The following is a 25,932-nucleotide window of genomic DNA, read 5'->3' as shown; positions in this document are numbered from 1 at the left end:
AAATATCCAAATGATTGAAATATAGTTTACTTTAGGAATTTAATATCAAACTAACTTGGCATGACGTACAACCATTCTAATTTTCTTTACACTCCAACTGAAGATATGAAGAAATATTGGAGCAATGGCAACAGAAAGAAGAAAAAAAAACTCTGTTTCGAAGAGATTGTGTTGGAAATAGGACTTGGAAATCGATCTGTACTGTATCTATCTCTTCAGTCCAGGAGCTGTTGGATATTTCATAAACCTCGGCCAGAGTAGAGCCGGAGGGAAGGCCGGTCTTCTCATCTATCTTGCCTATCTAACGAATACTAGATAACTTTGCTGTCTGTAGAGTCTCGGAGCTGCAGGTACTTGACAATCGATCATATTTCGCCACTTGAGCACGTGTTAGGAGCTCGATGAGTCCGGAAACTCCGTGTTAAGCTGGCATCAGTCTAAGTTACGTGTTCCTACTCATTCGGATTGATTTCTTAGAAACTCTTTGCGCTTTTCCCACTGTCTACCAGCTGACACAAGATTTACTGATCCACATAATGGTCGGGTACCAAGTCGATAGACAGCCCGAAGGGGGGCATAAAGAAGATAGATGGCTTATCGTGGCTCCGAACACTTTTCTTGATCACATTGGTTTTATGACCTAGGGAAATGAAGTCAGATAGAAGACGGAAGTTTTTCCAAGTGATACCTTTTTTCCTCGTCGCGAAATACTCTTTTTTTCTATTTTTTTTTTATTTTGTTAGCGAAACGAAATTTGTTGCTCGAAAGTGAAGACTAGATCGATGATAAATACAATCGGATAAAGAAAAAATTTATACGATAAATACATAAAAAATAAAGGTTAGAATACTTAAATCTTTTGAGTTTTTTCGTTAATAACAGATAGTTTATGCTACTATACTTTTATAAATTTCTTAGAGATCTAACTGTAAAGCCTAATTGATTATGTTCTGTCGAATGTATAATTAAAGATTGAATACAGAGTAGGAAATTATGGAAATTACCAGTTGGATCGTAAAACGATCGTTTTTGATAATAAATGCTCTGGAATATTGAATATGAAATTTAGTTGGGAAATCAATGACATTTACCTATCGGTGAATTTTCGCTTATCTTCTTTTTTTTGGCATTTTTTAAACTTTTTTTTTGAGAAACCAGTCAGCAATATGAGAAATTTATGGCTGCTCAAGATCACCTTTCTGAATATTTCAAAATCATTTTATATTTTAAACTTTCATGATGTTATAAAATAGTTTTCATTACTGATAAAAATTTACTTATCGATTTAAAAGCAATATATATTTATTTTAATGCTACTCTTGGGATGATCAATTAAAATAAGATTTTTATAAATTAGCTGTATATACCCAAGCGAGTAGTTAGATTTGAATATTATACAGTTAAATTTTGGCAACTGCGCATTATATGTGAGATTAAATATGCAAAAGATAGGAAAAAAGCGATAAATGTCTGTCATCAATGATAAATATTACCAACTTTCTAACTTAAATCAATAATTTTGACTTTTTTATTGTAATAGAATTAAGATATTTTAGTAAAATTACGAGTGTAGTTTGCTTTATGTGCAATTGATTTCTCTTTGTTTTTAGTAATATCAGAAAGGATGTGGATGTTTTCAATCCACTAAGCCCTTGACCCTAATATAATTTGATATCAAAGTTTCGATGACAGAAAATCATTTCCGAGAAAGTTATCGCGTGAAAGGACGTTATTATTTTTGGCTCTTTCTTCGTGTTTCTTTACTCAATTTGGTCCATGTAAAAGTTTATGTTGGTCTTTTTCAGAAAAAGTTTAATCCAAATTTATTAAATTAGGAACTATAAATTTTTATTAATCAATTATCAATCGGTTTTTTATAACAACTCCTCTGCAATATATCAAATTTAATCTTTTGTGGTATCTACGATCTTATTATTAATAATTATTCTACAACTTATTTAGTAATTAATAAAAATTGTATATTTAAATAAATTATGAATAATAGTTTCGTTAAATCAATTATTATTAGGCCTTTATAATAACTTTTCTGCAATATATCCCATTTATTTATTCGAGATATCTATGGTGTTATTATTAATTGTAATTATCTCTAATTAATTATCTTGTAAATTACTGTATTAATATTATCACCATCTATAATTAAATCAGATAAATCTGTTAAAGTTATCTTTAAAAATGTATAATTTTTGTTATATTTTTTTCTATTTCTCCAAGAACGTTCACTGCTTTCCAAAATCAATATTCTCCATCAGATAATTTTCTCATTCGTTATTCCTTACGGTAATAAGAAATATATATATATATATTTTCTTATTAAAAATGTATTTAATATTATTTGATGCAAAAATATCAATATTACAATTTTAATTAAAATAAAATTTTGGAAGAATTCATATTTTAAAACTGCATATTTATAAAAATAAGTTGAATTTTTTCGAGAAAAAATTTCTTACTTAATTTTTAAAATTTAATTATAAAAAAATTCATATAGATTAAAATAATTTCAAAACCTTTTAAAATTAACAACTAGAGTCGTATTATTTTAAAATAATTTTCTAAGAAACTTTTTTGCTACATTTAAATATCTAAAACGATTTAAAATCAGAGAGTGGATAACTGAATTACTTTACTGTTATTTAAAGAGAAAACTTACTCTTTTTATATCGAAAATTTCTAATAAAAATAAAGGATGGATTGAGAATCAAAATGCCAAACACGTAAGTTGTAAAATCAAGTAAAATCCCGTCTGACATAGATAAATCGAGAGATATGAACATCCTGATAACAAACTTGGCCATTGGAGACTTTCATTGTCTTACCTATAGAGAGAAACTCCTTTAAAGAATAATCTGTACACTTCAATATTTGTCTTATTACCATTTTTATAGCGCAATAAAAAAAGCATCTAAATAACATTTCGAAAAGTTTTCACTACATATACAGTATATATATTTATGCAATTTTTCAATTTTCGATGAACTTTATCTTCAATTACACTCGGAATACGTAATGCAAAATGTATGTTATGAAATCCACAAAAAATGCTTTATTCAGCATAGAATATATTTTTCGGCTTGTCAAATAACAGTATATATTCTGTTTATATTACAATTTTTATATGAATAGATCGTGGATTTGAGTAAGAAATGCATTTTAAATTCTCGATACTTTATACTATTGCAAATGATTTATCAAAATAAAATAATTTTCGATAAAAATACTATTTATAATACTTCTTAAAATATTTACTATATATAATTTTTTATATTATTATTTTTCTGTTTTAGTTGATGTTTTAAGGAAGAAAACTTATTAATAATTACAGATAATTATTTGAAATATTATTTAAACTTGACATATAAATAATAATAATTTTTTTCTTTCGTTTTTATAGCACTGTTCCAATTTTACACTCATAATACTTTCAAAACATTTAAATTTCGCAACAAAATTCAAAAATGTCTACAAAATAAACCAATTTTATCCTGAAAAACATTCAATTTGAGGCAGTCTCGTATAAAACTGTTTCATTTCCATTACAATGTGAAAAAATTTTATACAAAATTTATACAAACACACTTGAAATTTTATTATAACAAACGAAAAATTTTCTATAATATCAACTTTATATATAGACATTTATTTATTTATTTATTTGTGTCTTATTCTGGAGACTAAAATGGCCTTCTTTTAAGAGTTTAAATTAAAATTGTATATTATTAAACATTGTTTTCTTCATAATATGATAATATAAGTAAACTTGATGAAATAGAAAATAAATAAGAAATGTTTAATTTTATATTAAATAAATAAGTCTTTTTGTAAAATAATTCGTGCAAGTAAGTTAACTATATAACTAAATAGAAACTAAATATAATCAGAAATTTATTATAAAAATTTAGATTTAAAATTCGAATGTTTTTTAAAATCTTAAAAATTCATTGAAATTTTAAGATTTAATGATGTCATTTTGTCGAAGACATTATATCATTCCTAAAACTATTCTTTCCTTTTCAGGTGGGAAATATATTATTCTACAGACAGGTGAACTGTATATAAGAAACGTCAACCAGGGTGACAGTCTGAAGACCTACAGTTGTCAGACTCGACACAAGCTTACAAGAGATGTGACTAGCAGTGCCACATCTGGACGTCTTTTTGTCACGGGTGAGTTATTTTGTGAAGTGTGTGAGTGAGAAAAATCTTCTGACTTAACAAGTAAATATCAGTGTTGTAGCCTCGAAGACATGTCGTGACATCATTTAATAGATTCAACAACAATGGTGATTCGTACGTTATATTTCTAAACTATAAGCCAAACTTTGCTAAATGGGAGTACTTGATAAATTCAAAAATTTCGATTTAAAGGATAAAGTAGAACGCACACATGAATTTTTCGGTATGATAAAAGAAATATGTTCATAATTTAGTAACGAAGTTTGGTTTTTAACGTCAAGATGACGAATAGGTGTCAAACATAACAAATGATAAAACACCATATAACGTAGAAACTTATGTAATATTCATTTAAATGTACATTATGAATAATTCAACGTTTTCATATCGTGTAATCCTTTCCATTAAACCTATAAAGAATAAGTATTAAATGGGTTTTACATAACTTAAATAATAATCCTCTTCAATATAGTTAAAATATATTATTCAATATAATGTGTAGGGTTCTATATATTAAATATTACTAAAACTTCTACTTCAACTATTTTATATAAAAATACTTCGTCATAGAATTCTTTATTTATCTGCATAAACTTTCTATATTTCTACTACAGCAATAAGAATTTCAACAAATCTACTTCTTTGTGATTTGAAATGGAAGGAATTTTATATAAAACGAGGAGATGTAAGCTATACGATTTGAATAGTATCGGTGCATTTAATATGCAATAAAATTCAATAAAAATAAATTAATTGATGCAAAATAAATTTATTTGATAGTTAAATCTTAAAATGTACTTAAAGAAATGAGGAAAATTTATATAAGGGCTGCAATTTGAAATTCTGTAAATTATCCTATAAATTACCACTGTCGTCCGTCTGTTTGTCTGTCCGTCTTTCCTAAATCTTGAGAACAAGTTAGACAGATGAACTCCGAGAGCAGATATCGGAAACATAAAAGCAGGAGGCCTCGTTTAACTATATATGAACTATCGATGGAAACTGGAAGTCACGTTATTTCAATTCAGACAATGTTCCCCTGTAAGGAGTTAGACAGATGACTGGCACGACTCTACTGTTAAAGGAAAAGTATGATGTACAGGGGCAAGCCACTGCTAATTTGAGGTGGAGATCATATATTTTAAATTAAATAAATTAAAAATATGATTAAAAGTTGCAGCCTGGCATTGTGACGACATCACAATAAATAATTGCTTGTTTTCTTTTATAATCAAGAATAAATTATAGAAATTAATGGAAGAAAATTAACAGTTATATAAACTTATCTATTAAAAATTTTTATAGACTATTTACTGTGATATTTTAGATCGCGAATAAACTTTAAAGGCTATTTTGTTGAATATTTCTCAAACTTTTATTCGTAGAGGTCTCATTTCTAGAATATTGCTTAGGGAAAATAATGTTGGTTATGATTTATTCTACTTGATATTTTTCTCTTGTAATTTAAAACATGAATATAAATCTTCACATCAATATATTGTGAGTGGTAGTACATTTCATAATAATAGTTGTAGTTTTAATACACATGCTAATACTGAGTTAATGACAAAAACAACTCTAAAATATAGCTTTATATTCCAGGTTGATGGTTTGTTCTTCACACATGGGTGACTACTTATTTTCTGTTCAATGATGCTTTTTTTATATAGCTATAAGATGCATCTATAAGATACTCGTATCTGGATAGTTTCAAAATAGAAACATATTATTCAAGATTTGTACAGATTTGGTGAAATGTTTTAGCAGTTAATCATTTTTTTTGTCTCTTGTGTAAAAAATGAAATGGAAACAGATATAAAAAACTACAGAATCCTACTTTTGTAAGTTATAAATGTGCGTGTTTCTAATTTCGAAGAGTTCAGCAATTTTATTGCGGATATTAGTCCTATATATTTCTAGGAAAAGTTTTTTAAGTTAAGAAATAAAAAAAAGATGTATTGTGTAGTATTTGATTGATATTCGTTCATTTTGTGCTGCTTGATAGATACAATTTCAGTTTTTCTGTCTTGAAGACATGAATGCGCTATATATAAATTACAAATAGATATATTATAAATGTTCTATATAATACGTTATATATATAAACGTATATATATAGTCTCTAAAATATATACTATGTATTTTAAAGTCTATACTTTTGAAATATTATATGTATTGCAAGTAGTCATAAATTTTTAAAAGTGGTTATTAATTTAATTTAAACGATAAATAATTTAATAAATAAAANCTGTAATATTTTAAATAGATTTATTTATAATTATATTAAAAATTAATTTTATTAAGGTATTTTAATATATCACACGTTGTGATATTTTATAAATTAGAAATATTTGCTTAATACTATGCTTCTAAATTCTAAAATAATATATGTTAAATTTCCTAATATTTTCTTGAATTAAATAAACTCTGAAAACATTTTCAAACATTTCTAGAATGCTTTATTTTCTTTCAAGTAAAACTCGACGATAAAAGTGGACATTAGTAATGTAGTTTGCACATATTTTCAAACAGGATTTAAAGCTACGATAGCGAATATCCTTACATAAAATCATGCTTTACAATTCTCATTCATAAATATTCTAAATATGAATCATGTTTCGCTTGACTCAGCTTTAGATTTATGCAATTGATATAAGCTGTATAAGTTTTGTACTTTAAGAAATTTCCTCTTCCAAATTCCACAGAATTTTGTCCAAAAAATTAGAATATTTTCCCAAAGTATCCAATATTTGACAGTTTTTTCTTTGACAAAATCATTCTTTGAAAAATTTTGACAGATTTTCATGTATCGCATCCTGTTCCTTTTTTCACGAATCTATACTCAGTCAATCTTCAGAAAATTTTTGAATATTTTGTTCCTTCCTGTTGCTATTGTAAAAATATATAATAGAATTGAATTATACAATTCAATTAGTTTAGTTTTATATTTGCACAATAAAAAACATGTTTTATACGTTATTTATGGATTTTATGTCAGAAGTTTGTTTAATTGTGGCATGCGATAAACTTGTTGACGCTTTATCTAATGCTGGATAGATAAGGAAGATAATACCCTATCAACCCATTATTATCAGAAAGTTTCTTGTTAATGTGGTTCATTTCTAAGTTTTACTTTCAGGATCACTTAACAAGAAAATTGTTGAAATTAATATACTTGTTACATGACAAAACTTCGTAAAAATTATACCAAAAATTGAAATTGAGAATTTTCCCCATTTTCACGAGTATTTAAAACATTTTATTTATATCCTAAACTTCAATATATTGAAATATTACAGAATATATCTACGTAACGTTTTTAAAATTTAATTTATTATTTTAATTTTAGAATAGCATTATAATTCTTAATGTTTATATTATCATTTAAAATTTTAAATTGATTTCAACGAATGATTATTTTTTTATTTAGACGGATTTTAAGAATATTGATTTTAAATTTAAAAAGAATTGTATTGTAGTTTAATTAAAATTAATATAGTTTTATTTTGACATATTTTTTCTTACACAAATTCTTACTTATTAAAGTTTTCATTATTTTCGTAATAACGNATCAACAAATATCGATGATACTAAATGAATAATTGATATAATTTAAATTATTATGTTTTTATACTTATACCATTGTTATTATTATTATTCATATAAAATTTTATATATATTCTTAAGTTATTTAAGCTTATAAGATTCTTTAATTTTTATGCAACCACTGTTAAGAAACGATTTATTATATAACATCCTTACAATATTTTCCAAGATTGTTTACGCTTTTTTGCTTTTTTCTGCGAAATAAGCGCGGCTTCCTACATTCTTAACTGAATAACGACTTTTTAAATTGTTTAGATTCTCATACCAAGAGATATGTTAACACAATTTTTCTCATACTTAAGATATAGATATGAAGTGGCATTTAAATTGCATTCTTTGAACTTGGAAAGTACCTTGGAAAGACAGAAATCAAATAGAAATTTTGTATCAATTTCTTTGAAGTAATATTTATAATCTACTTATTATTGATAAATCCGTATTTGCTATTTTTTTTCCTTTTTTTTCCTGCATGTATTCATTCCTTGAGGATATTCAAGATTTTCTTGCGTTCGATACAAGTAAGTCGATCAAGATCGTATGAAAGATTGCCGTGAGGATTTGCGTGTGGCTCCGATATATTATTGATGCTATTAAACATAGAAGAGTCTTTGTAGAAATTTCAATTTATATCATAAAGAAATAAAAAATTCAATTACGAATACTAAACTTTACTTATATAACGACTAATTGATTGGTTAAAAAAGAACATAATAAGACGTTTTATTTTCTTTATTTTTATTTAAAAACTGTTTTACATTATTTTTAATCATTAAAAATTACAAAATATATCCACAAATTTTTAAATCTATGTTTAGCTTAATCAATATAAAATTGTTATCATCATATAAAAGTTTTCTAAGCTGTTCAATGATAAATTTTTACTGTTCAAAAATTAGCTTTATTACTTGGATAATTATTATATGAAGTGATGTCCAATTAAAATATTAATTTTCTGACTAGTTATAGAATAATGTCCAGCATTTACAAACAGATGACAAATAGTCCACTTGACTCAGTGTCAGACATTGTTAACTGTTTGCAATGATGATGATGGACAGCTTACAAAATCGATAGGTCTATTATTATATTTAACTTTATGTAATTCTGTGTTATTAAAAATGCATAGAATAATAATCGTAATAATAAAATTATAAATACGTTATTTTCTTTCTATATCGTGGAAAATAGCTTTTTACTTCAACTTTTTTTTTGCACGAATTTATAAAAATCTTTCTGTAAATTAAATCAAAAACAGTTAAATTTTTATCGAGAATAATAATATACGTATGTAAAATGAAAATTAACACAACAGCATAACATATAATTATATTAAGTTTAATAAAAAAAAACAAGGCAAAATAAATTAAGTTTTTTTCTAATTTATTGTAAATAATTATGTTAAATTATATTCATCAAAATCTATAAAATTAATTTAATTTATATTTAAAAAAAAACATTTTGCTTAAATTACAAATGTAAAAAAATTCAAAAAGTAAAAGTAAAAACTTTCGAACTAACAAATCCCAAGCGATTTCCTATATCTGAAAGATGCTCTTTGAAGATTTTACACAAAAGAAGATTTACAGCTAGAGAATGTTCTGTTTGGATCCATGAATCATCCCAAAGTACAGAACAAATAAAGCTAGGGATGAACTTTAAAATAGTAGTCGACACTATTCTGGTTTCATTCTCTAATTCTATAGTTTTTTTGCTTTCTGAGAGAAGTTTCATAAAAAAAATATTTACTAAAACAGAATAGAAATTAAAAAAAAATACGTTATTTAATATAGATGTAAGGTTAAAGTATCAAAATTAAAATTTTGTTTAATTAATCTAATTAATAAAAATTCGTTAAATAAACTTAGATATAAAGTTTAATTATTTAATAATTAAGGAAAAGAAAGAATTATTATTTGTAAATTAAAAGTTTCTCGTACATCAAAATATTTAATGATGTGTAACAAAATTTTTAAAAATTACTTTTCAAAACAAGAAAATTTCTACTTATAATTTTTAAGATTATTTGAATAATAAGAAAAAAATTAATCTTTCCGTGGCTGTAAAGAAGTAAAAGTAAAGTCATTCGAATTGAATTAACAATTCATGACTTTACTATTTACAACAATTCGCGATATTTATTTTATTCTATTGCAGAGAAGAATAAAAGAGAGCTATTTATTTCCTCTACTATAAATCCTCAGAAATAGTCATTATGATGATGATGTAGAAATCCTCTTAAATAGCCTATTCTAGTTCGGAAAAATATTCTTAAACGTAATTCCAGTAGAGTAAAAATTCCTTAACAATTCTTCAAAGTGATTTGAATAGAAAACAAAATTAAACAAGTAAAATGTATAAATTTAATGGGAAAAAAGATTAAATTTCTATAGAGAAACTAATTATAATTTTTAGAGAAATTTCTTAAAACAATTTATTATGAAATTTAATAAATTTGGATCTTAATTATAAGAAAATTAATTTCAATGTATATTTATCACTTATTAAGCGATACCCGTTTTAATCGCTATAAAGACTTTGGCGTAAATGATCAAATTAAATAGTCAAATTCCCTTAAGCTATAATTAATTATTGCTACAAAAATTATTAAGTTAAAGTTCTTATTAAAAAATGAGAATATAAACGTAATTATATATCTGTCATGTTGAGCAAATGAACTTTAATTCTTTATTATCATTACTCATCTAAAAAACCGGATAAAATCGGTTAACTTTTAAGAATATTTTAAAATATATTGAAATAAAAAGTTTTGCCTCATTCTAATGCTGTTTAAGATAACTGAAATCTAAACTATTTATTCAAGAAAGGAATTTTGTAATGGAATTTAGAAAATATTTTAAACTAATTGTTATAAGAAATTCGGAGCATTTTCTGAAAATATCATTAAGTAGGTTTGGCAAGAAGGAAATTGAAGGAAAAAAAAGTAAGTTATCAGACCAGCTGCAACAACATATGTATCATAGAAATGGCTTAGTACCGCTTTTCTTTAGTCTAGACAACAGTTGGATAGCTTTTAGTCTAAACAAAAGAGTAAATGGCCTGATACTTACTCACTCAACTCGTAGCAGACGTTCTGTAACATTAAAATAGGAACTGAATGCAAGAACTTTGTCACGAATCAATGCCAAAATATATTATAACAAAAGTTAAATGTAATTTCTTTTTTTATGTAATACGTCTGCGAAACTCTCAATTGTCTTTCTGTTACAACTATTTTCATTATAACTTTTNTATCATGTTTTAGAATTGAAGAATCTAATACTTAAAAATATTTTACATAAAATTTTTATTTGCATTAATTAATTCTAACATTTAAACTAACTACAGAGAATCTTTATATTTTATTTTTAATTACTATTATAAACGGTTAAATGCCACGCTGATATGTAACAGTGCTCAATAAAATAAAATTAAAATTAATATATATAAATTGGCTTATATATAATTGTGTTAATATTCAAAATAATAGTGACAATTTCTATTATTTACAGAACCGCATGGAAATTCTCCTCCAAGAATTACCGATAGTCACTTATTTGTTGCAGCTCGGGAAGGAGAAACAGTTCAGTTAGCCTGTGCTGCAGAAGCTTTCCCTTTACCTACTTACAGGTGATATACTGTCTACTTTATCTTAAATTTTACGACTATATATACTAAAACATTTATTTAAATGCTTGTTTTTCTATCTACTACAGTAAATTTTCTGTTTAGAAATATTTCTAATTAACTTACATGCTAAATACATGCATATATATTTCAAAAATGTATTATTTATAAGTTTTTCTTTATATTTGCAAAAAATGTTTAATATTTTAAGGTAATTTATGGATGATACTTTGATATATTTATTGCATCGCTTATATATATATATATATATATACACGCAGTAGAGCAAAAGCTAAACATTCTTTTATTTTATATTGCCATTTTGAATAATATATTGATGGTATTTTGTGTATTGACACAAGATTCTCTCTTTTTTTCTACCCTTCTAATAGTCTTACTTATAGTGTGTTAAAATATAAAGACATTAGTTAAATATTACATACTAAACTCTCAATCTTCAACAATATTTGCTCCGTCCATTTCAATATTTGTTTTATCTGACTTACAACTGAGTTTCTGTGCAATCGCGCATAAATTCAACAAAACTTTATAAAATAACTATCGATAAATTACGTTAAATTCGAAGAGAATAAAAGAAATAAAAATTTTATATAGAATTTACTCTCGTGGCTTTTTTTAATTAAATTTTAAGTATATTTGCATCATAAGTAAATGGAATTTTTTTAAATGTTTATTAAATAAAGAATCTTTTTTAATCTAAACGCCTTTCTATTTATATAGAAACCTTATTAATTCCTTATAACTTTGATAAAGTTAAAGAATAAACAAAAGAAGCATTACACTGCTATGAGAAAAACAACTATTTTGAGGATATAATACATCCCTCGAGAGCTGAACAAAAACTAAACACTGTTTTGATATAGAAACCTTACCACTGATGGTCTACTAAACTATTTGGAAAACCAGAAAATATTGTAAAGAAATTCAAACAAATTTCCCCTTTGCGAAAATATGTCATGCTTAGGATAGAGAGTTTGCTGACAGGGATCGGATAGAGACTTTCCTGACAACTTTGATTTAATGTAAACCCAAAAATCAATAAATGTCAGATAACCATTCTTCTTCGTATAGTTGGTACAAAGAAGAAGATGGAGAATTTATCCCCTTGAGTGTTAATCCAAGAACAATGACAGTGGATGGTATTTTGGTTATACAGTATGTCGGTAGTCATGACAGTGGAAAATATGTATGTGTGGTTAATAACTCTGCTGGAGAAGAGAAAGTCACAACGATTCTCACTGTTTCCGGTAACCATTTCTCCTCTTTTTTCTTATTAAGATATATTTTCTTATTTAAATTTCTGTATTTGAAATTTTTTGTGATTATTTCTACTTTGTTTTAAAATAATTATGAAGAATATCTTTAATGTAAAAAAGAAAACTTTATGCATTATTTAAACTTATGATAAATAATTTTGTTTAGTAGATTCTTTTTCTTCTAGAAGTACTCGTTCTAATAAGAGCTGTGAAAAATAAATTTGATTATTTTTTTTTATAAATGTTTTGAAGTTTTTACGGTAATAATTTAATTCTAATATCTTTTTTATTACGTTAAAACCGAACTTCTTGAATTTTAAAATATTGAATAGAATAGCAAATCATTCGACTTTATAATGTAGCGATTCGTTATTCTAAGAGTAAATATTAATTAGCAAATGTTAAATTTAAATTTTAACTTTTAAAATATTAATAAATAAGATTGTTAAATTAGTTTCATTAGAAATCACTAATAACTTTTCGGCTCGAAATTACATTTGTTTAGAAAATTCTCTTTAGTAATGTGAATTTGTTTTCTCTAAAATTATCGTACGTAGAAGGTAGATTTAGTGATAAGCTATTCATGAATAATATTTTCTCAGCCCCATTGTCTGTGTATATTTATCCTCAACGGCAAGTAATCGATGTGGGAAAAGCGGCTACCTTCAATTGTAGCATCACTGGACATCCAGTAACATCTGTTGTATGGATGAAAGATGGACGGCCTCTTACTGAATCTGATAGAATAACAGTATTATCACGTGACATATTGCATATATCCTCAGTGCAGAGAGAAGATAAAGGCATGTATCAATGTTTCGTTTACAATAACATAGAATCTGTTCAAGGCACAGCGGAACTCAGGCTAGGAGGTCAGTAACCTATTTAATATATATAAATATTAACTAAACAATAAATAATATCATAATAAAAAATAGAATAGAATTATGTATAGATTTTAAACTGTAAAAAAGAAGTATGAAAATCACGTTATCTCAATTTAAAAAAGAAATTTTATGAGCATTTGTGAAAATTTCGTGTAATAAAATTTGTTCATAAAATTTCTAGCACTTTATAGATAAAAAATTTATTTCAGAAAAGTATTAAAAATATATATATTTTTTATTTGTTCAGACGTAGCTCCGGTTTTCATATATACGTTTCTGGAAGATACAATGAAACCAGGAAACTCGCTATCTCTAAAGTGTGCAGCCTCAGGGAATCCACTTCCACAGATAACTTGGTCACTCGATGATAATGGAATCCCTGATCATTTGAGGTATAGAGTTGGCGATTTCGTGACGTCAGAAGCTCACGTAGTCAGTTATGTCAATGTTTCCGAAGTACGAGTTGAAGATGGAGGAGAATATAGTTGTTCGGCCAACAATGTTGTGGATACGATTCGTCACTCAGCGAGAATTAATGTTTATGGTCCTCCACTTATTCGAATGATGAAGAACATTTCTGTAGTGGCTGGAAACACTTTGACACTTAGATGTCCTGTGGCTGGGTATCCTATCGAATCAATTATATGGGAGAGAGGTATATAAAAATAATTTCAATCGATTAAAGTATTTAAAAAAACACTAAAGTAATTGGTAGAGAATAAATATAATTTTTTTAAGTTTTATCTCGAAATTATTAATGTTTTTCTCTTACTGAATTAAAAATTTTCTAATGGAAAATAATTGTTTTGAAATTTAAAAATGTTGAAATTATTCCAGGCGAAATTAAAAAATCAATAAAAGTAATTACGCTTTTTAATTAGAAAACAGATATAAAAATTATTCTTTATTGTTTACTTTTATTCAATGTCTTTAAATTGTTTCTTTAAAAGTGTTTACTTAAACAATTTTTCTTAAAACAAATGATTATAATGGAATAACACACGATAATTTAGATTTAATATGTATCTATATTTATAGTCAAGGTTTTTTAAAAAAATATTTTATAAGAAATAAAGCTATAACAAAATCAAACATGTTAAAAATAACTCTATTAGCTAATAAAACAATAATAAAAATAAAGTCCTTTTGTAGCAACTTGCGATCCTCTAGTTACCAAGAACAATAAGAGAGAGTGAACATGGAAAAAGGTAATGTTTTCTTTTATCCATCTTCAGTTTTGGCCATCAATCAATGTCCGGTATTTAGTTGTTTTTAGTCGTGTGGTAGCTGAAGAACTTTTGTTGCCTTAGTCTGTGTAATATCAGTATTAGAACTAGGATCAATGAGGAAGCATTGAACTTCAAAAAGATAACATCGGTGTATGATAGGTATTTTCGATTATTTGAATTCTTTTTTTTATTATTCCATCAAAAAACGACTGTTGTGTCATTATCGATTAAGAAGAGATTCTTTAAAAAATACAAAGGTATAAAGGAGATAATGTTGTATTCTATGAAGGCATTCATCTATTTTATAAACAGTAAAACACAAATTATACCTTTTTTTCCCCTTAAAAAAAATGGTTCAAAATAAGTATAACTTACAATAGAGATTTGATTTCTTTTAAACGTATTTTGATTATAGTAATAAAATTCAATGTGTTATTCATTAAAATCGTTTATTTATAAATTTATTTTTAAAAGATTTTATTACAAAAAATAATTTTAGTATATTTTACTGTAATTTTGGCATTTGCAAGTACCACAAATCTGATTTTGAAAATGTCTTTTCTTTTCGTGTTTTTGAGAGCGTGTTGTTTTTTCCTCGAACAAAAATTCTTTTGTTTCCAAGTATGGAAGATAACCACTTTTAGAAAAATGTGAAGTGTCGAAAAAGAAAGTGTTTCAATTTCGTAAATGTGTGTTTTCTAATACTAAAGTTTTATTGAATTAAGTTTTGAATCGATAAAGACGAGACAAAACACGAAATATTCAATTTATTATGACAAGAAAAGAACTTCTGTTTCAATGAATATTCATAAAAAATAATAAAGGAAAAAATGACTAAAATGAAATTATATTACATTTGTTTTAAGATCTACTTAAAATTGTATGAAATATTTATTTAGGTGGTTTAGCGCTGCCAGTTAATCATCGTCAGAAAGTTACACCTGAAGGAGTGTTGACAATTGAAAATGTACAGAGAAATGCTGATCAAGGAGATTATTCTTGTATTGCTAAGAATAGAGAAGGAGAAAAAGCTAAAGGATCTGTTTACATTTTTGTTCTGGGTATGTTTAATTATAGGGTGTGGCAATCTAACCACCGTAGAATAGTTTGAAACTTAATTATTAATTCCGTGTAAAAGCATGAATGTGACGTTACTATTAATAAATGTTTAAGGAAAATTTCTTTAAATGCATCTTTTACAGTCTCTAGCCACACCCTGTTTATTAATAACGAGATAAATTAGGTTCTAACTTTCGTAAAACAATACCCAGTATCTCCTGCTTCTCATTATACATTCTACTTTTCTTCTCCAGTTGCACCTATGATTGATCCTCAACCTTTACCACCAACTGTTTACGCTAACGAAGGAATGAAGATCAAATTGATGTGTAGTGTGTTGGAAGGCGATCCTCCTGTTAGAGTGGTTTGGATGAAAAATAATTACGCTGTCACTGTAGAAACAGATGTGACCTTACAGCATATGGAAGATTCGTCTGTTTTAGTGTTTCGAAAGGTGGCATTCCGTCACAGTGGAAATTATACTTGTGTGGCTTCTAATGTTGCTGCCACTACAAATAGAACAACGGCATTAGTAGTGAAAGGTGAGTTTTTATTAAGCAACAATTTACAAATTTAAATGGAAAATTTTTATAAATATAATTTAAAAATAAAAAAAAATTTCTTGTTTAATTAGATATATTAAACATATTATTATTTCCATTTAAATATAAACTTTCATCGTAGAAATTTTTGAAAATTTATGGAGAAAAATAAAATATTATATTACAGGCATCTGATAGATAAACTGTAAATTGAAGACATTCAACGAATTTTTATTGTAACTGGAGTAGATTCTTAATTATTTATTGATGTCTAAATAAAATACTTAAGTTTCTACTTCAATTACACGCGATTCTGTTCCGATATTTTGCTATTTTACAAATGAATGAATATTTTTACTAAAAAAATAATCGACAAACAAAAATAGGTTTTTAATTAAAGGAAAAACGTTTTTTTTTAAGGCGATTCATCTATGTAAATCTTGTTATTCACGTTTGATGTGTTATTAAATTATGATTGAAAATTGCTTAAATAAATAAAATATTTTTCAAATTTAATAACTGTTTCTTTTTTTTGAAAATATACTCGTAGAAATTTTAATTATACATTATAGAGTATCAAGAAATTAACAAATAGAAATATTTTTTCTTTCAGTGTTCTATTGAATATTATATATGGCTATATATTGGCTAAACAAGGAATAAATTCAGAGAAAAAAATTTATTTATAAAGATATGTTTTAGAAAATTGAAATCACAAACTTATATTCCTTAAAATTCAATATATTTGAGTTATAATAAAAATATATAGAAGTTAGATCAGTCGTCTACTGCTTCAGGAATACAATAAATAAACTAACTTTTAGATTAAGTTTTATTTAACTCCTTTAAAACTTAACAATGTTATAAAGAAGTGGTCCATTATAATGTAGAAATTAACTATTTTAATTAAAATTAAGCAACATTATATAATGCTCTTATGACTTTCTATAAATTCTTGAATATAATATCAATAAATTCCTACTAATCTATATATTTTATTATATATATAATTAAGATAATTATAACTATATATTTTTATAATATTATTAAGTAACTATATATAATTAAGATAATTTCAGAATTGTTTTTTGTATAAAATTATAATTTCGAATATAATAGGCCTATATATAATCGTGATATTTCTAATTGATAAATTTCAGTGCCTCCTCGTTGGGTAATAGAGCCATCAAATGCATTTGTTGTTCTCAATCATCAAGTGACTATAGATTGCTTAGCTGATGGACATCCCAAACCAAGAATGTATTGGAGAATTGCAAAAGGCATATTCTTTTTATATATTTTATTTAAGTTCTGATTTATAATTATTAATATATATTTGATTTGTCGGAATATGCTTTAATTTTATTTTTTACTGAATGTCAAATATAAAAACAATCAAGCTGTATTTTTATAATAACATAACTTAATGTCTGTATTGATTTCTAAATGTTTGCTCCAATTAAAAAGCTTTTCTAAAAAAGAAAACTTTACAGAATAAGCTTAAAATACATTACAGACATTTATTTAAAAAATTAAAAAGAACGGAAAAAAGTAAATTTCCAATAAAATGTTAATTATTGTTTCATATTTTTTTATCGGCATCGATAATTTAATTACCGGAGATTTAACGTCATTTGAGATAGATTTTTTAAAGCTTATTTTTTCTCTAGAAAACCTTTAAAATATGCCAATAAAACATGTTCGTTATTGAATTTTGACTTTTTCTCCGTCGGTATCAGCTCATTATTTACCATTGTAAATATCCATCCTTCCATTGCATGTTAAAAAGTTGTTATTTAAGTTGTTTCTCACTATGTTTATGAATTTATCTATTTTAAAGTGACAAGACAACTTCCCCTTATCATTCTATATCCTATGTATTCAGTATGATTTTTCTTTATTTACTAGGCGAACATCCTACCGACTTCCGTGATGTCCTTTCAACCTACCAGAGGCGAGTTTACGACAATGGCACTTTGTTAATCCAGGAAGTTACCAAGCTTGACAGTGGCTTCTATCTCTGCCATGCTAACAATGGCATAGGAGCCGGTCTCAGTAAAGTTATCTATCTGACAGTTCACAGTGAGTATTCAGCCATTGAACTGTTATCTATATATGAAGTTTTAAATATTCTTTATTTATGAATTTTTAAAATCTCTTTTAATTTATTTCTCTACATGAAAAATATAATATATTACTTAATTTTAAGATCGCAAATTAATAAATTATTTTAATATTTAGTCCCTTACACAAGCCAACTTTACAAAAAACATAACTAGTTACATTCTTCAATGCAGGAAAATTCCGTTTGCATTGAAAATGTATCAATACATTTTACAGTTTATAAGAATTGGATTTAGAAATAAGATTTTTACTTTGTTGCCCTCTCTCTCCCCGGAGCACAGCGCCACCTACGTTTGAAACAAAGTTTGGGACTCATACTGTTGCTAAAGGAGAAGCGGCCATTTTGAAATGCGAAGCCCTTGGAGAATCTCCATTGACATTGACATGGGAAAAAGATAAACAATTACTTGATCCCGATTCAGACAAAAGGTAATAATTGCATATAGAAAAATTATAAAGAAGATATAAAATAATATTTATTATACGAATATTTCAAATAGCAACTACCGTTTGAAAATTCGTAAAATTCATACAAATTACCCGAAAATAATTCAACCATTTAATATATTTAAAAAGAATTTGTAAAATGAAATTTTCTTATTTATTCTTTTGAAATTTTCTCTTTGTATTTCTCTTTATTTTTTTGAAAGTGTGAGTTAAATATTTTGAACATCGTAAAACTAGATCAAATAAGATATGTGAGATAAAAAGTTCAAGACAACAAATTCTTTTAATTAATCCTTGTAATTTTCCACGACGATGCCGTTTAATTAATTAAATAAAACATTTTAAAGAATTTGCAAAAATTTTTAATAAAACGAATCTTTTTAATTATTTAGTACGACGAAAGTTTCATAAATTGTTCGACTTTGATTCATCTATGTAAATCTTGTTATTCACGTTTGATGTGTTATTAAATTATGATTGAAAATTGCTTAAATAAATAAAATATTTTTCAAATTTAATAACTGTTTCTTTTTTTTGAAAATATACTCGTAGAAATTTTAATTATACATTATAGAGTATCAAGAAATTAACAAATAGAAATATTTTTTCTTTCAGTGTTCTATTGAATATTATATATGGCTATATATTGGCTAAACAAGGAATAAATTCAGAGAAAAAAATTTATTTATAAAGATATGTTTTAGAAAATTGAAATCACAAACTTATATTCCTTAAAATTCAATATATTTGAGTTATAATAAAAATATATAGAAGTTAGATCAGTCGTCTACTGCTTCAGGAATACAATAAATAAACTAACTTTTAGATTAAGTTTTATTTAACTCCTTTAAAACTTAACAATGTTATAAAGAAGTGGTCCATTATAATGTAGAAATTAACTATTTTAATTAAAATTAAGCAACATTATATAATGCTCTTATGACTTTCTATAAATTCTTGAATATAATATCAATAAATTCCTACTAATCTATATATTTTATTATATATATAATTANCATTATATAATGCTCTTATGACTTTCTATAAATTCTTGAATATAATATCAATAAATTCCTACTAATCTATATATTTTATTATATATATAATTAAGATAATTATAACTATATATTTTTATAATATTATTAAGTAACTATATATAATTAAGATAATTTCAGAATTGTTTTTTGTATAAAATTATAATTTCGAATATAATAGGCCTATATATAATCGTGATATTTCTAATTGATAAATTTCAGTGCCTCCTCGTTGGGTAATAGAGCCATCAAATGCATTTGTTGTTCTCAATCATCAAGTGACTATAGATTGCTTAGCTGATGGACATCCCAAACCAAGAATGTATTGGAGAATTGCAAAAGGCATATTCTTTTTATATATTTTATTTAAGTTCTGATTTATAATTATTAATATATATTTGATTTGTCGGAATATGCTTTAATTTTATTTTTTACTGAATGTCAAATATAAAAACAATCAAGCTGTATTTTTATAATAACATAACTTAATGTCTGTATTGATTTCTAAATGTTTGCTCCAATTAAAAAGCTTTTCTAAAAAAGAAAACTTTACAGAATAAGCTTAAAATACATTACAGACATTTATTTAAAAAATTAAAAAGAACGGAAAAAAGTAAATTTCCAATAAAATGTTAATTATTGTTTCATATTTTTTTATCGGCATCGATAATTTAATTACCGGAGATTTAACGTCATTTGAGATAGATTTTTTAAAGCTTATTTTTTCTCTAGAAAACCTTTAAAATATGCCAATAAAACATGTTCGTTATTGAATTTTGACTTTTTCTCCGTCGGTATCAGCTCATTATTTACCATTGTAAATATCCATCCTTCCATTGCATGTTAAAAAGTTGTTATTTAAGTTGTTTCTCACTATGTTTATGAATTTATCTATTTTAAAGTGACAAGACAACTTCCCCTTATCATTCTATATCCTATGTATTCAGTATGATTTTTCTTTATTTACTAGGCGAACATCCTACCGACTTCCGTGATGTCCTTTCAACCTACCAGAGGCGAGTTTACGACAATGGCACTTTGTTAATCCAGGAAGTTACCAAGCTTGACAGTGGCTTCTATCTCTGCCATGCTAACAATGGCATAGGAGCCGGTCTCAGTAAAGTTATCTATCTGACAGTTCACAGTGAGTATTCAGCCATTGAACTGTTATCTATATATGAAGTTTTAAATATTCTTTATTTATGAATTTTTAAAATCTCTTTTAATTTATTTCTCTACATGAAAAATATAATATATTACTTAATTTTAAGATCGCAAATTAATAAATTATTTTAATATTTAGTCCCTTACACAAGCCAACTTTACAAAAAACATAACTAGTTACATTCTTCAATGCAGGAAAATTCCGTTTGCATTGAAAATGTATCAATACATTTTACAGTTTATAAGAATTGGATTTAGAAATAAGATTTTTACTTTGTTGCCCTCTCTCTCCCCGGAGCACAGCGCCACCTACGTTTGAAACAAAGTTTGGGACTCATACTGTTGCTAAAGGAGAAGCGGCCATTTTGAAATGCGAAGCCCTTGGAGAATCTCCATTGACATTGACATGGGAAAAAGATAAACAATTACTTGATCCCGATTCAGACAAAAGGTAATAATTGCATATAGAAAAATTATAAAGAAGATATAAAATAATATTTATTATACGAATATTTCAAATAGCAACTACCGTTTGAAAATTCGTAAAATTCATACAAATTACCCGAGAATAATTCAACCATTTAATATATTTAAAAAGAATTTGTAAAATGAAATTTTCTTATTTATTCTTTTGAAATTTTCTCTTTGTATTTCTCTTTATTTTTTTGAAAGTGTGANGCCGGATAAATTATATTTTAAGAGCATAATCATTAAAATTATTTCATCCAGTGGACTGAAATCAGATTTCTTCAAAGTAAAAGCTTAAAAAATATAAACATATTTTTACCTGATATTTTCAAACCGATTTTAATATGTAATTATGTAATTAAATTTCATAATCACGTACTCATTTACTTTAACATAATTTCAACTTAGGCTATTTACTAAATTTAACGAATCTTCTAATTTGCATTTATTATATATTATTATTATTATAATTATATATTAACTTTAAAATTTTATATGAATTTACAGAATTAAGTTTTAAACATAAAACTTTACAATGAAATATGAATTCACAATTATCTATATTAATTTTGTTGTACTTTTATTGAATAATAACAGGATTAAGGTAAAATTATTTTAAACTTTTTAAAAATATTAAAAAATTAATAAATTAGATTTCTATAATATTATGGAATTAAATTAAGAAAAATGAGGTTATAATAAAGATAAATATGAACAACTTAAAGGAAATTTTGTGATAAATTTAATGTTTTTTACTAACGAATTATTTATTTTTACATTTATAGGAATTGAAGCAAACTTTCTCTTAAATTTTAAGAACTTTTCTTATATAAATTTTATTTATAATAAGACGAAAATAAGCAAATAAGTTGAAATCATTGAAAAGTAAATTTTACTGAAATTCTTTTAAAAGTTTAACTTCTGGATAAAATGTTTGATTTGAGAATCAAGTTGCTTGTTAACAGAAGATCGTAGCATATACATTTTTAACAATGTTTAATCGTATAAATGTCATATTTATCTATTTAAACGTAGAAATAAAGTAATTTATTTAGTCCAAAATACTCTTCCATGACATTATTCTTAATATTTCAGTTTGTTAAATTATATTATAAATAAATGTTTAAGTTGTGTGATATAGAAAGTTTGTTCTCTTATTTAGTATAATTTATAAACACGTTTTTTAACTTTTATTTTATGAAATGAAAAAAAAAAATTTGAAATCTTCCATTATTTTCTCTGCTAAAGGATTAATGTATGCATTACATTATGGATCTGAGCTCTATTTTTAGAATGAATATTTCAATTTTAGACTACGTTTCTGTTCTTAAAGCATTTTTATTTAATATAGTATACTTTGTACAAATTAAATAAAAAAATATATTCATTTTACGAGTAACAATAGAAGAAAAGTAGAATATGAAATATGATAGCAGCGATACTTAAAAGGATATATTCTTACAAGATTTAATGCATATCTTATATATTTGTATTTTTTAAACTGTCCATTTAAAACTAATTTCTTAAGTTAAAATTCAAATTATTTCTTTTTTTAATTCTTGAAATAAAAACCCGAATAATGTAATTAATTAATTTCCTAATTCAAATTAACTATAGCTTGATGATGATGCTCTTGTAATTCGAAGAGGAGCTACTTCGATCAATATATAAATTTTACGTAACTATATTCTAAAAATAAACATTGTATAAATATTTCTAAAAAATTTAAGCAGTTAAAATTACAACAAAATATTTTAAATCTTGATATTTTTTTTATCTCGTACCAATTTTGAAATATCACAAATAAATGTCGTTTCATTAATCAGAATTAATAGAGTAAATTTGTTTGCAAATAGTTAACAACGCTTTACAATTTTTTAAATATAAAATATATGCATTTAATAAATAATTAAAATAATTCGCGAGGCAGTAAAACATAAAATAATGTTTTAAAATATATATAATGATGTATAAAGCGGAAACTTTATTATAGATATAAAGTAAAGGAAGAAATTCTACCTGGAAAATTGATGTCAGTTTTAACAATCGCTCAAACTGGTAGACTCGATTCAGCTTTATATACTTGCATTGTTACCAATAAATTTGGTTCCGACGAAACTAATATTCAGCTTGTCGTACAAGGTAAAAATTTTTATATTCTGTGCTTCATAAATTTCATATAGCTGTTGGGAAACCAATAATTTTTTTAAATATAAAATATTATAACTGATAGAAAAATAAAAACTAGTAGTATTAATAGCGAATGCTTAAATTTTATATTGCTCCACCAATATTATTATTTAATTTCTTTTTTTTTTTTTATTTTCTTTAATATGCTAAATTATATTTTCTTTGTACAAAACACGACTTTCATATTTGACATATGAAGATTTGCGAAGCTGGGAAGAAGGAAAATAATCCTTTTCTTGAGCAAAATGAGTTCAATTGAAGAATTGAATAACGTTTGATTGGAAGAAATCTGACAATTTCAGTGTAATTTTCGGTTCTTTTCAAAATAGAGAAAATGTGGCTTGGTGAGAAACTTCAAGAACTCATTTGAAAAGTCTAAAATTATTTTGAAGATATATATTTTTCTGATTGATTCCTTCATAAACTGACAATAAAAGTATTTGTGAAGCTATTTATTATGAAATCAATAGCTTCACAATCGTCGAATCATCTCTAATGATGAGTTACAATCAAACAAAATTATGGTAGATAAATAAAATACATAAAGTATATTATAAACTGATAAATAATTGATTTCTTTCTTTGTAGAATTGGCTTATTAACATAAATGAAATTATAGCTTATTTTCGTAAAGGAAAAAATTTTATATTCGTATTAATTTGGAAATGTTCGTGATTATTTAATAGGTTTTACCTGTTAAATTATTACGAACACTTCCATTAATACATTAAAAATGTAAAGAGATCAGTTAATTTAATTTAAGTCAGATAAATCTGATGTATTTTTAATAAATTTGAGGGCAAAGTGGTATCCAAGTTATGAACCGTAATATATAATAGTAGATGCTATAAAAAAATTATTCATACAGATGTACTAAGTAAACAGCTCTAAATAATTTTTCTAGTATTTTTAATTAAACAAATTCTGATTTAGTTTATATTTAAACCAGCTATAAGCATTATAATATAAAAAAATTTATATTTTGAAACAAAAATTTTTATTATTTGAAATTAAATTTAAAGCATAAAATTTTCAAAGGACTGAAAGAAAAAAAAGAAACATTGTAAACAACAAAGAGTACAAAAAATAATAGAAAATGTTCTTAGAGAAATTAATAATAATAATAATAGGAAATATTCTAAAATTTTTATGATGGGATTCACGTAAATATAATTCTAATTGCTAGTAAAATTGTGATTTTTTTATAATTAAATTTTTATTATTTTCCGTTTTCTAAAAACTTACAAATAATTCTCATATAAAAGCATTTAAGTTATATTTTACTATAATAAATGCTGTATAAAGTAATAACTAAATAAAAATTACAATTATATTAAATAAGCGAAAAATTTTCTACTAATGCAAAAAATAAAAAATTTCATTTAAATATTAAAAGTAAATCAGAAATTTTAATCTTTACTTATTAACATTAAAAACATATTTTAATGAGCTTGGTGCCGGATAAATTATATTTTAAGAGCATAATCATTAAAATTATTTCATCCAGTGGACTGAAATCAGATTTCTTCAAAGTAAAAGCTTAAAAAATATAAACATATTTTTACCTGATATTTTCAAACCGATTTTAATATGTAATTATGTAATTAAATTTCATAATCACGTACTCATTTACTTTAACATAATTTCAACTTAGGCTATTTACTAAATTTAACGAATCTTCTAATTTGCATTTATTATATATTATTATTATTATAATTATATATTAACTTTAAAATTTTATATGAATTTACAGAATTAAGTTTTAAACATAAAACTTTACAATGAAATATGAATTCACAATTATCTATATTAATTTTGTTGTACTTTTATTGAATAATAACAGGATTAAGGTAAAATTATTTTAAACTTTTTAAAAATATTAAAAAATTAATAAATTAGATTTCTATAATATTATGGAATTAAATTAAGAAAAATGAGGTTATAATAAAGATAAATATGAGCAACTTAAAGGAAATTTTGTGATAAATTTAATGTTTTTTACTAACGAATTATTTATTTTTACATTTATAGGAATTGAAGTAAACTTTCTCTTAAATTTTAAGAACTTTTCTTATATAAATTTT

The 25,932-nt window shown here is 24.7% G+C and overlaps 1 protein-coding gene across 1 annotated transcript in view; it reads left to right on the top strand.

The window, feature by feature from the left end:
- LOC111631246 (Down syndrome cell adhesion molecule-like protein Dscam2) overlaps positions 1-25,932 on the top strand; it is a gene marked incomplete at its 5' end in the record, with an annotated part of 100,264 nt that overhangs the window by 62,371 nt on the left and 11,961 nt on the right. Inside the window, 11 exons of the mRNA XM_023375464.1 lie at positions 4,039-4,188; positions 11,313-11,430; positions 12,520-12,695; positions 13,307-13,576; positions 13,839-14,246; positions 15,720-15,881; positions 16,134-16,421; positions 17,582-17,701; positions 18,330-18,503; positions 18,827-18,974; positions 23,652-23,800. Coding sequence (XP_023231232.1) covers positions 4,039-4,188; positions 11,313-11,430; positions 12,520-12,695; positions 13,307-13,576; positions 13,839-14,246; positions 15,720-15,881; positions 16,134-16,421; positions 17,582-17,701; positions 18,330-18,503; positions 18,827-18,974; positions 23,652-23,800 — 2,163 coding nt within the window. The remainder of the gene's footprint in view (positions 1-4,038; positions 4,189-11,312; positions 11,431-12,519; positions 12,696-13,306; positions 13,577-13,838; positions 14,247-15,719; positions 15,882-16,133; positions 16,422-17,581; positions 17,702-18,329; positions 18,504-18,826; positions 18,975-23,651; positions 23,801-25,932) is intronic.

Source organism: Centruroides sculpturatus, unplaced genomic scaffold (assembly GCF_000671375.1).
Source record: "Centruroides sculpturatus isolate CEXI.00-Female unplaced genomic scaffold, Cexi_2.0 scaffold43, whole genome shotgun sequence".
NCBI lineage: Eukaryota > Metazoa > Arthropoda > Arachnida > Scorpiones > Buthidae > Centruroides > Centruroides sculpturatus.
This window is presented reverse-complemented; position numbering and strand designations above follow the sequence as displayed.